The sequence below is a fragment of the Lepidochelys kempii genome, chromosome 12, assembly GCF_965140285.1.
Source record: "Lepidochelys kempii isolate rLepKem1 chromosome 12, rLepKem1.hap1, whole genome shotgun sequence".
Taxonomy (NCBI): Eukaryota; Metazoa; Chordata; order Testudines; family Cheloniidae; genus Lepidochelys; species Lepidochelys kempii.
The window spans coordinates 6,498,788-6,511,122 of record NC_136391.1 but is presented as its reverse complement, the minus strand read 5'-3'; the positions used below and the strand labels follow the sequence as shown (position 1 = coordinate 6,511,122).

The following is a 12,335-nucleotide window of genomic DNA, read 5'->3' as shown; positions in this document are numbered from 1 at the left end:
GGTGTGAATCATGCGGTGGTTGCTGAATATGTAGGGATGTCAATGAACCTATTAATTTTGTTTGTGAATGAGTTGTGTGACACTGGGCAGGAACAGGTAATCGGCTGCCTTCAGAACGGCTGAGCACCAGCCAGCATATGTTGTGTACGAATAAAGATGAATTATGTTCCAGGTAATACAATTTTATTCTGTTACAAAATCACAGAAAGAAAAACCTGGGAAATTCAAAAACAAATGCATGTAAAATGTAATAAACAGTAAGAAATTAAGAGAACAGAACTTATGAAGGGGAAAGAACATTCATGTCCCTTTCAGCTACACATATGCCAACTATGGCTTTCACAGGTCAGCATGTGTGAAGCTGTGAGTGTCTTTAATGTCCTTCAACGACCCTTGATTTTAAGTTGAATATTGAGAGGGGGTTGTAATGCAGGTAAACCCATGCCTGCTCTTGCCAAGTCTGTAGGCATGAGCTGAGCACTGACAAATTCGTAGCTAGAAACCAGACCAGCTCGCCTATCTGTTAATATTGATCAAGCTGGGTGTTACCCTTGTAAGGGTGTGTTTAGACTCTATAAAATGCTTGCAAGCTGCCACATGCATGAATGTTACTTGTAATGGCGGTATTCCATGCCATAAGGTAAAATATGTTTGTTTCATAATTGTTAAAATGCCTGCTCTGAACTTGTGAACTCAGATGTGAAGAGTGGCTCCACTTGTCCATCCAGGAGGACTATCAAATGTAAGTGGGCCATTGTAGAACACAAGTCTTGTTAATTGCCCCATACATGCATGGAGAAGTACATGCAGAAGGCCTTCTTCCATCAGTTTGAATGCTGGATGAGGAAAATAAAAATAGCTAACATGAAGATTTTTCTTCTCTTTTTTGTTTGGACTCTTAGAAGGGCTGAAGCTAAGAAACAAAAAGGAGAGCTCTCCAGGGTCACCCTGGGTTAGCCCTGAAAAAACATTCAGTGCTGACAGACAACTACATCTTTGTCACCTTTTGGAACCATAGACTGTGTACATCTGTAGCCTGCTTTAACCTGTAAATAACTCTCATTTCTGTTTCCTAGTTAATAAATCCTTAATTAATTGGCTACCAGCATTGTCTTTGGTGTGAGATCTAAGGTACAAACTGGCCTGGGGTAAGTGACTGGTCTCTTGGGACTGGGAGCAATGTGAATATTTTGTGATTTTTGGTGTAAGTAACCATTTATCACCAAGTCCAGCTTGCCTGGATGACAAGATAGACTGGAGAGCCCAAGTGGACTCCATGGTAAGGCTGCTACAGTGGTCCAGGAGTTCATATTTGTTACTGGGTTGGTGAAATCTAATTTTAGAACATGCCCCCAGTTTTGGCATATCTTCCCTTCTTTTGACAATCTTCCCTGCGGTTGGCACTCATCGTCGTAAACCACTCCAGGCAGCACGACAGGGGTATAGGAAGGTTTCAATGGGCTGCAGAGGAAGGTGAGCATGGGATTGTTGAATCTGCAAGTCCACCAGAGTCTGTAGCATCTGTGTTGCTGTCTGAGAAGCCCCAGTATGTGCTGGTGCATCTCTCTCTCCTTTTCCTGCGCCTTTCTCCTCTCCACTCTATCCTTCTCTAGGCTGTTCGTCCTCCAGGCCCTGTGCTCATTGTCCAGTGCAACACTGGCTTGCAGGATCTCATTGAACGTATCCTCCTGAGTCCTCTTCTTTTTCCTCCTTATCTGGCTCAGGCGTTCCACAGGTGTGGAAGGGGAGACCCTGAAGGCCGCAATGGCAGCAGCTGCAGATAAAACACACAGAGGTACCATTGTCAGGGTATTCACTATGGAAAGCGAAACTTAAGACTCTGAACTCACTCCCCTAAAGTTTTAAGCACTACATTCTGGCTTCTGCTTGGAATTGCTTGTGCACGGCGCCAGTCACAGCACCAGTCATGGTGAATTTGGCCTGCCAGGCTGGGGAAATGAGGAGGGAATTGCTTGGTTGCATGAGTCCAGTAGCATAGGGCAATGGCACTGAATATCGGCACCGTTTTCCACAGGCGGTGGTGATTTTAGCTGATCATAGAATCATAGAATATCAGGGTTTGAAGGGACCTCAGGAAGTCATCTAGTCCAACCCCCTGCTTGAAGCAGGACCGATCCACAATTAAATCATCCCAGCCAGGGCTTTGTCAAGCCTGACCTTAAAAACTTCTAAGGAAGGAGATTCCACCACCTCCCTAGGGAACGCATTCCAGTGTTTCACCACCCTCCTAGTAAAAAAGTTTTTCCTAATATCCAACCTAAATTTCCCCCACTGCAACTTGAGACCATTACTCCTCGTTCTGTCATCTGCTACCACTGAGAACAGTCTAGAGCCATCCTCTTTGGAACCCCCTTTCAGGTAGTTGAAAGCAGCTATCAAATCCCCCCTCATTCTTCTCTTCCGTAGACCAAACATCCCCAGTTCCCTCAGCCTCTCTGATATCTCACTCCTGCGGGTAACAGGCAGAGAGAGCACAGTCCCAAAGCCGCCTGGGCCCATATGCTGCTAGCCTGTACTGCAGTAACTGCAGGCACTGCTGAAGTTATCACGGAGTGGTGTGGCAAAGTGTCCTGCCACGGAGGAAGAAATAAGGCTGCCATCCCTAGAAACCTTCAGCAGAGGACTGCAGAGAACCTCCATGGAAGTTTCACGGAGATCTCTCAGGAGGATTCAAGGGACGCCCCCATGTGCATAAACAAACTGCTCTGGATAGCCCCCCCCCCCACCTCACTCTACAGGAGACTGCAAAGCAGATAGCAACTCCACCTCTCTTGGTTGTGCTGCTGCCCCTCCTAGCACGAGTCAATTAACGATAAATCAAACAATGTGGCCTGCTACTTTGCCATCCCTGTCATTTAAAATTAAACGGCATACTCACTGGAGGTTCCTTCCCCGGAATCGGGTTTGCCCAGGCTCAGCTGCTGGGACTGACTGGGCTGCGGTGGCATCCAAAACAGGTACTGACTCACTGCACAGCTGGATCCCCTGGTCTCCTGTCCCCCATTCTCCTCCTCTCTTCCTTGTCCACCACCTCCTCACTGTTCACGGCAGGGTCCTGTGACTCTGGCTCCTAAGAGGTCTGCACGGTGCTGTGGGTGGTGGTATCTCCCCTGAGAAGAGCATGCAGCTCAGCACCAGACTGATTTCCGGCCTCCCTGGCCTTCTGGTACGCCTGCTGCAGCTCCGTGGCTTTCGCCCTACCCTGCTGCTGGTCCCTGTCGTAGCCTGTAGGTGCCCACGTTTCTACAGGTGGTTCAGAGCTCTGCCTGCAGTCTCTTCTCCCCACAGGCCCAGGAGACCCAATGTCTTCTCTGTACTCCACAGGGTGTGTAGCCAGCACCGACAACTGGGCAGCTGCACACAACAATGGAGAGTTGCCAGGTGTGGCAATGAAGAAAAGGAATTTCAAAAATTCAGGGGGCTTTAAATGGGAGGAGGGGCTGCCAGCCTCTGCGACCCCTGGATGGCGGAGTTCACAGTGATGACCAGAGCAGTCAGTGTGGAGCGTTGTGGGACAACTGCTGGAGGACAGTTAGGGTCGACATCAGTAATGCAGTGTCTACATTCACACTGCCTCTGCCTAATTACATCAACTGTGACTCTGCGCCGCGGGAGAAGGTGGTGTTATTAAGTAAGCGGAACGGGGCGCTTATGTCAGTGGGAGACCAATCTAAGTGTAGACACATGCACAACCAGGTCGACGTACGCTGCCTTGCATCTGCCTAACTTTGTACTGTAGACCAGGCCCTCATCCAGGCTAGGTTCACAAAGAGACTTCACTGCGGTTTCACTCAGCGTTGCCACGCCTAAGCCTTAGGCGCCTAGAAAATCACGGTGGCCTGGTCTACACTAGAAAATGAATCAGTTTAAAAACTGACACCCCTGAGCGGCATAGTTCAGCCGACCTAAGTCCCTGTGCACACAGAGTTAGCTCCTGCCTGGCGAGGTGGGGGATCCCCTACACCGATGGGGGGTACTCCCTCCCACGGGAGAAGGTAGTGTCTAAACTGAAGTGTCACAGCAAGGGCGGGCAGCAGGTCACTCTGGTCTCGTCCCTCTGCGCCCCAGAGAGCACTGTGCGGAGGCCAGTAGTGCGTGCAGTGACTTGGAGTGATACTTGCGAGGGAGCCTGCAGGATGGAGAGTCAGAGACATTGATAATGACAGGAAGAATTAGTAACAATAAAGTCTCTGGTTTTCCCAGACCCCAAGGGAATATGATAGATGGAACTGGCTAGGCCTTTGTCATCCCTGATTCCCCTGATTCGGTGAAGCTGGCGTTTCAAAGCCCCAGCTCAGATGTGAATTATTTCGGGGCAGGTCTCTGGCCGGTGTTACACAGAAGGTCAGATGAGTTGATCACAATGGTCCCTTCTGGCCTTGGAATCTATGAATCTACGAATCTCTGTGTCAGGAGTGAGAGCCCGCAAAGCTCCAACAGGAAGTGACAGAACTGCCCCTAGGTGGGTGAGGCAATACGTTTAGTGTCTGTATGAACCATGTCAGTTTCTTTGACCTATTGCTCTGCTCCATCCTCTGAGGACAGACCAGAGAGAGGAATTTCATGGGCCTGGAACATGCAGGATTGTGAATGGGAGGATGCAGTGAGTCTGGTGAGGGAACTGTTACAGTGACTCAGTCCTGATAAATAGAAAGCTCAGACTAAATCTTATTAGCTTCAGAGAAGGTCACATAACTGTGAATTGTAGCACCAGCCGACAAGGACATCTGACAGAGGCAACGTCTGACTGAATGTGCGAACTAAATGGGGGCTATGATCTAGCAGGGATGCTCGGATGCCAAACAAGGCCAGCCCCATGGAGACTATGGGTTACCTGGCTTGGGTGTGGAATGATATCAAATCCCAACAGCCTCGAATCTGCCTGCCAAGTTGGTGGGGGGAGGAGGGGAACAGGTGGAATATGTGCAAGTATCTCAAAAGCTTCTCCTCATATGTCCATTGCGGACTTGTGCACTGTGACAGGCTTCCCTACAGAGTAACTCGTGCCCCAGATGTAGTTCAGGATACACCGGATTACTACTGGGTTTAATTGGAGCACTCTGGTATCTGGATGTTGTGTTCAGAGGTACAAGTGAGGAAGCTGCTGAAACGGCTATAAAACCAGTGCCGGTTTTAGGGAAAATGGTGCCCTGGATGAACTTGTATTTTGGTGCCCCTGGTCCCTGTGGGCATGGCACCCCCCATTGCCTCTGCGCCCCATGGGCTCCCCACTCCCCTTTTGCCCCTGGACCTTTGCCCCTGCACCTCCTTCCTGCACCCCCAATTCCTGCACCTCCCTCCTGCACCCCTAACCCATGCACCTCCCTCCTGCAACCCCAACCCCTGCACTGTGCTTCCTTCACCCCTAACCCCTGTACCCCCCCCCCCATGCCCAAATGGAGAAACTGACCTGGATGCCTGGAGCAGCTGGCATTGCTGCTTGGTCCCTCCCTGGAACACTGCTCCTCTGCGCACCCCTAGGAGGCTGGGCAGGGGGATCAAGGAGCGAAGTCAGGGCTCCCTGCATCCAGGTCACTTTCCCCACCTGGACTGTGTAAGGGGAGGGCAGAGAGCAGCAGCTCCTGATGCTTGCTTCACAGCACAGCCCAGGTGGGGAAAGTGACCTGGATGCAGGGAGCGCTTGGTTTTGCTCCTCACTGCCCCCCTCACAGCCCCCTGGGGGGCACGGAGGAACGTTGGACGGGGAAGCAGTATCTCAGTGTCCCTGCTCGCCCCCCTCCCATGATCCTCGGCTGGGAGGAAGCAGGGAGAAATCTGGGTGTCCCCCCGCCCCCCATGCAGTGACCCCCAGGGAGCAGTTTCTGACATTACATAGGCAGCGCGCACCTCTGCGCTGCTGCACGGCACCCCTTTGACCACTGGGCACCCTGGGTGGCCACCCAGGTGGCCCACCCCTAAGGCCGGCCCTGTATAAAACACTTGGATTACAGGTGAAAACGGAAGAACTGTGCCTTCTCATCAGAAGTGACTTGAGTCCTGTGATTGATGTGGAGGGCTTGAGGCCTCTGCCAGAGAAAACAGAAGCAGGATCCAAAATAACTGTGCCGAAGAATGTCAGCAGAATTTAGATCCTTTCAGCCCTGGTTAAGTATGGAAAATGTCTACCTAAGCAAGTCCAATATTGTTAGAAGAGGGCTAGCTTGGGTTTGGCCTGAGAAATGTCCATTGGCACTTGAGCAGACTAGCAACAATACTTAGCACGTATCTGTGTGAAATGGTGCTCTGCGTTTTCCAACACCTTCCAAGCATGAAGGCCGAGATCTGCAAAACTGGAAGCATTAGGCTAGGCTCCTAAATCCATAACTAGGCACCTAAATAAGCAGCCTTGTTTGCAAAAGTGCTGAGCACCCAGCAGCTCCCACTGATGTCAACAAGCACCACAGCGGGGTTAGAGTCACAAAGGGGCCCAGGACGTATGGCCCTTACTTCGGCACCACTGGCATTCACAAAACCCCTGCTCAGTGGCTGCCTAACTCTAAAGGTGCCTAAATTCCCTAAGCACCTACATTTCACTGTAAAAGTCCCCTTTGCACCTGAGTTTCTGCCGCTGGGCATGTGCCCTGCAGCCACTGTCAGGCACCGGGACACACATACCCTGCCCAAGCTGCAGTGGGATTCTCAAACGACACATCACCCTGCCTGTGTTGCCCACAGGGCCCAATCTGCTAGGTGTGCTCTGAACACACCTCACAACCTAGGGGGTTGGCGTGTGAGGGGGGGGCAGCAGCCTCCCTTATAACCTTTAGCCCATGGTTGGGCACACACCCAGGATCTGGGGGTCATCAGTTAAATTCCCCTCTCTGCCTGACGAGGAGAAAGGATTTGAAGAGGGGTCTCCCATCTCTACAATGAGTGTGCTAGCCACTGGGCTGTGGGGCTGACTGACTGTTGTCCAGGGGTTAGGGCTCTCACCTGAGATGGGAAATCCCTACGCAAATCCCTTCTTCAGATCAGGCAGAGGGGGGAACGGAACCTAGGTCTCTCACATCCCAGGCCAGTACTCTAACCACTGGGCTAAAAGCTGTCCCATCTGTCTCCTTGTACAGAGACCTTTTCTGTGTCAGCATGCCACATGCTTGTGCCCACCCCTAATCTCCTGTGGGGCACTAACCATGCTTGCAGCTTATACCTCTGCCCAACAGAGAAACTGGCACTTTGGGAAGTGAAAATGGAACCCTCCACTCCCAGGCCATAGCTAGCATGCTGGGGTTGATGCTGCTGGTGACTTTGTCCCTCTGAGATTGCTCAGCAAGACTGATCTCACCAGACACCTAGTGAGGAGCGTCCATTTTTCACTTCAAACGTAGACTCGTGGTCCTGTCCTACAGCAGTTCAATGGGTGAAAGCCCCACTTCAGACTGATTCACTTTAGTTAGGGGTTTGCATACTTATGTAGTTACGTTAGGACAAACTTCCTTAATGGGGTTAGGACCTTGGATTGCAGAGACTGTATCTTGTCTGCCCTGCCCCAAAGATGGGAAATTTCCACGCCTCAGCACCCTGTGCTCATAATTTTCCACTGAGTTCTGGTCAGCTTGGCTGTGTCCATGAATCCCACAGTCCCTACAAAACTTGAGGAGAGAGATTACAGTATAAAAGTTATTTCTTCTTCCCCTCCACCCATATAGCAAGCTCCTCTCCTTTTTAATCTCTGTGCCTCTCCCTGCAGAGGAGGAGTTTTTGTCCATGAGAATGCAGCCTTTTAAATTCTAATGTACAAGCTGGGGTAGGGCAATCATCTGCAATTGAATGGCAAATGACTACTCTGACAACTTGCTCTCCCAAGGTGAGCCAAGACAACGGGGTAGGAAGACAGAGATCATCTGGCAGAAGGACCCTTCTCACACTTTCCACTCCAATGGACCCTCACTTACAGAGCTACAACGGCTCTGCTTGTCAGGTAAGGAGCCACCTCAATGCTAGAACCTCTGTCACGCTGGGGATATGGAGAAACATGGTAGCCCCTGATTTAGGCCAGGTCTATGCTTGGAAATTAGGTCGGTATAACTACATTGTTCAGAGGTGTGAAAAATCCCCCCACCCCCGCTGAGCGACGCAGTTAAACCAACCTAACCCCTGGTGTAGACAGCACTAGGTCGACCTCTCAGGGAGGTGGATTACCTACACCGAGGGGAGAAGCCCGCCTGTCAGCATAGGTAGCGTCTTCCCTGAAGTGCTGCAGTGGGACAGATGCTATGTTTTAAATGTGGACAAGCCCTTACTTCTGTCCCTCAGTGCTCATGAGACCGAGCCACGTCTCCAAAGCACGATGCAGCTGTCATGCTCCTGCCTGGAGCAGACCGGAGATTGTGCATGTCCTGGGTCTGTGGGGAGAAGAGGCTTGCAGGCACAGCTCTGAACCAGCTGTGGAAATGGCAGCATTTCAAAAATTCACAGACATTTTTAAGAGGGAGGCGGCTTCTGGTCTACGTGACCCCTGGGCAGCGGAGCTCCCAATCATGACCAGAGTGGTCAGTGTCAGGCATTGTGGGACAGTGGCTGGAGGACTGTTAGGGTTGAAATAAGTAAAGCAATGTCTACACGTGCTCTGCATAGAGCTCCATACATCAACCATGGCTCTACACCGCGCGGGGAGGTGGTGTGACTATGGTGGCACAATGGGGCACTTACATTGGTGGGACACAAATTTCAGTGTAGACACATGCCCACTAGTTTGACCCAAAGCAGCTTATGTTGACCTGACTTTGTAGTGTAGACCAGGCCTACTGCTCTCAAAGCTCTCTTCTGTCTAGAGGTGTTTAACAATTAATGCTAGCAGACAGAGATGTGCATGCTAGCTTCATTCCACTGCCAAGCATGTGCCTGGGCTTACCAACAGCACAGATGATGCGCTCTCGATTGTATGGCAACAGATTCTGAGCAGTGGCACTGGAGGCCAAGGAAGCACCAGAACAGATGCTGGAAGCCCTGTGGAATCTTGGTTGCTAGAAGTAGCCAAGGGAGCCCTTGTGCCACACCCATTGAGGGGTTTCTCGGGGGGCCTGAGGTTCTACCACCGACCTGGCCTAGACCAGAACTCCAAATTTACCAGTTCATGGTCTAGTTATCACTAACCGGTTAGCCAGGGTGGCTTTTGACTGAAGGTCTGTGGGTCACAAGTTGCCGGGACAGAGAATAATGTCAGGAAGCCAGTGACTTTGCAGGTTCTTAGGCAATAAGTTGAGGCTCTTCCTCAGGTCTACCATTTGGTGGTGAGGCTGTACTCTTCAAGACAGGCTTTCTGTTGGTTTTCTTCGGGGCCTTCTGAGTCAATGAGTGGTTCCCTTCTGCCAAGGGAGACTCTTTGCGGTGGAGTCTCAAACTACAGGACTCTACAGCTCAAGGTCTGCAGAGCAAAAACTGATCAACTTGGGGTTGGCAAGACTGTTGCTTTGCACCACTCTGGTGAATGGGGCCTGGGGCCTGGACGGGCACTGCAGGCATATGTGAGTCAGTGAGGGTCCCCTGTTTCTGCATGAGGGACCGCTCCTTCCTAACCACATTCCGGTTTGTGGGAGTGTTTAGGGAAGGGCTGTCATTCCTGGGTTTGCCACGAGAGAGTACAGCTCCCACTTGTTTGATAGAGAGGCTGCAACAGCAGCTACCTAGCTGGGTCTGGGGGCATCAGAGGTCCAAGCTATAGGGTGTGAGTGCTCCGAGGCCTATAAGTCCTACGCGCAGTTGCCTGAGGGGAGGTCAATGCAGGAGGTGGGCCGTAAGTATAACTATGTCTATGGTATAGACTCTTAGAGCATGCCTGTGGCTGGGGATATGGATTTGCGGGCACAGCACTGTGCCCTGAGCTCCCAGGAGAGGGTGTAACTCAGCAAGGGTCTTGCAACTGGCCTTGGGGTGGATGCAGTTTTTGTCTTGGCACAGCAGACAGGGCTTGTGCTGGGTCCAGCTCATGCATCTTTTGCGTGGGCTGGTGCCCCATGAGGACACACTGGCATCACTGTTATCCACTTAGGGAAGAATGACGTGAGCATGGGCTGCAGGCTGCAGCTGATTTGGAAGGCTACGTGGGATATTGGCCTGCTGGTGGCCATGTTTCCTGGTGTGGGGGACAGTATGGTTGGAGACACTAGCCCACAGGGTATGGTGGACTGCAGTCCACCCATTAAAAATGTGGATAGGGCCCATAGGAAGGCCAACTGGAAAGTATTGACTGGAGTCCTGAGGTGGCTCAGTTATCAGCCCACAATGCGGCTGAGTTTTTATCAAGAGGATGGAGTGCACCTCTCCGATCTAGGGGCAGAGTTCTCTTCCTGGATGATCTTGGTATTGGATTGGCTGAACTTCTAGGTGGCTCATGCGGGGTGGGGTGGAGGCAGCCAAGCTGATGCTGGTTCCTCCTTGTGGCAGGTGCCCAGTGCAGAAACTCGCTGTTTTGGACTCTAGATCCAAAAAGGTAACATAGTGGGCATCCCGAGAGCATGGGGACATTGTGTCGAACCCCCTGGAGGCAAATGCAAACCATGGGCCAGGGCACTACCTGGAGGGAACCGCCCCACCAATGCATTGGATGGTGGTGCTGGCTGGGGGACGAGGTCCCCTCTCACCTCAACTCCCAAAAGGGGGAGGGATGTTAGTGCGTGAGTGGAGGTGCCTCGTGTGATGATTGGCTCACTCTATGGTGTGAGCCCTAAGAATTGGCAAAAGACCAATGAGGTGCGAGTGATTGCTCTGGGCTGTCCCCCAACGGGGGAGCCGTGGACATAATAAGACTAATACATTTATGGCCTGGTTAAAACCCATCCCACGTGTCCTTGCCTTCTTCCGTGTTGTGAACACACAAGTGTTCGCACTGGATAGGACGTAACAGTCAGTCAATCAGTTTTACTTCCAGAACCTTATATAATGTAACGAAAAAATACACGCAGATAAAATTGAATCTCTGAGTGTATATTTGGACTTAGCAAATTCCCTGAGTTTCTACGAGGGAGGACGTTTACTTCAGTTACAGATCATAAAGCCCTTGTTAAAGTTCTTAGACCAAAACCCAATATCGCGTCTTGCAACGCCTGGATCTCAGGGAGGGACTTATGCTAACATCTTAGCACACACATCAGGATTCTGAAACATACTGAAATGGCTGATGCATTATCTGAGCTGCTACCGCAATCCCATTTCTAGGGCCTCCTCTTGGGAGAACCTCCCAGCCGTCACTGCAGAAGAAATTGCAGCAGATGCTGAAAAAGATGCTAATGTAGCAGCTGGATGCAAAAATCACATTGGTGGGCAAGCAAAGATTAAGATAAAGAATGAGTGGGTGGACAGCCAGAGGACGCACTTGGCCATCATCCAATCCCTGCTAACCACAGAGAGATGGTTCTGCAGCATTTAAGTAGCTGAATATTTCACATGTAACACAAGGTCACAGAGTGAGTCTGAGCATGTTATATCCGCCACACACACAAAAAGGAATGATGCGCCTGGCCACTGTGCAGGGCACCAAGGTGCTGAGACAAGGGGAAGGGGCCAGAGGAGAGCTTGCTCCGGCATATCAAACAAGGCTTTTCAGGCTGCACTTCTGTTTGTCATTCTCCAAGCTGGCTGGCCCCATCCTGATTAGGCTCTGCCCAATTTCATCAGCCACTCAGCATCAGTCTCCTTGCTGTGTAACCTTGGCAACAGGCTCCTCCACTCCTGATGGACCAGGACCCTTCATTTTCCTTCTCACAGGCAGCAGTTCACACGCCTCAGCTGTTGACACGTCATCGCCGATTCCAGCCCCTCCTTACACCGCAGCACTCCTTCTCCCCTGAGAGATCGGAAAGGCTTTTAGCTCGGTGTCAGCATTAGCTCCTTGTGCGCCCTAGTTTCCTGTAATTTTCCCTGGCGCCCTGCCTGAAAAGCCCTGCTTAGTTCCAGCCCACTTGCCAGTGCAAGCTCTCCTACGCTCTGAGCAGCTCTTTGTAAACCCACATTGCCTGCAGCTCTTCCCTCGCGTTTTTCTTTCGCCAGGTGATGCTTGGCTAGGCCTTTGTGACCACAGCTGCAGGTGCCAGCCCAGTTAATGAGATTTGTTTTTGTTTAAAGTCTATTCATTACGCTTCACCCATAAGCAGAGCCGTGACCCTATGGGCAGGTCTACTGTAGCCGCTACCTATGCTGACAGGAGGGCGGCTCCCATTGGTGTAGGTACACTACCTTCCGGAGAAGAACAGCGCCTGTCTACACTGGAGATGAGGCCGATTTAACGGCCTTGCTCAGGGGGTGAGGATTTTTCACTCCCCTGAATGATGTTGTTATACCAATCTAATTTCCTAGTGTAGCCCTGGCCTAGGTAC

General features: G+C 51.2%; 1 protein-coding gene across 1 annotated transcript in view; it reads right to left on the bottom strand.

Annotated features, from left to right (window-relative positions):
• Window positions 1-205: 205 nt before the first annotated feature.
• Window positions 206-12,335, bottom strand: part of LRRC36 (leucine rich repeat containing 36) — an 82,435-nt gene continuing 70,305 nt past the window's right edge. The window contains exon 14 of the mRNA XM_073307307.2: window positions 206-1,774. Coding sequence (XP_073163408.1) covers window positions 1,672-1,774 — 103 coding nt within the window. The 3' untranslated portion in view covers window positions 206-1,671. The remainder of the gene's footprint in view (window positions 1,775-12,335) is intronic.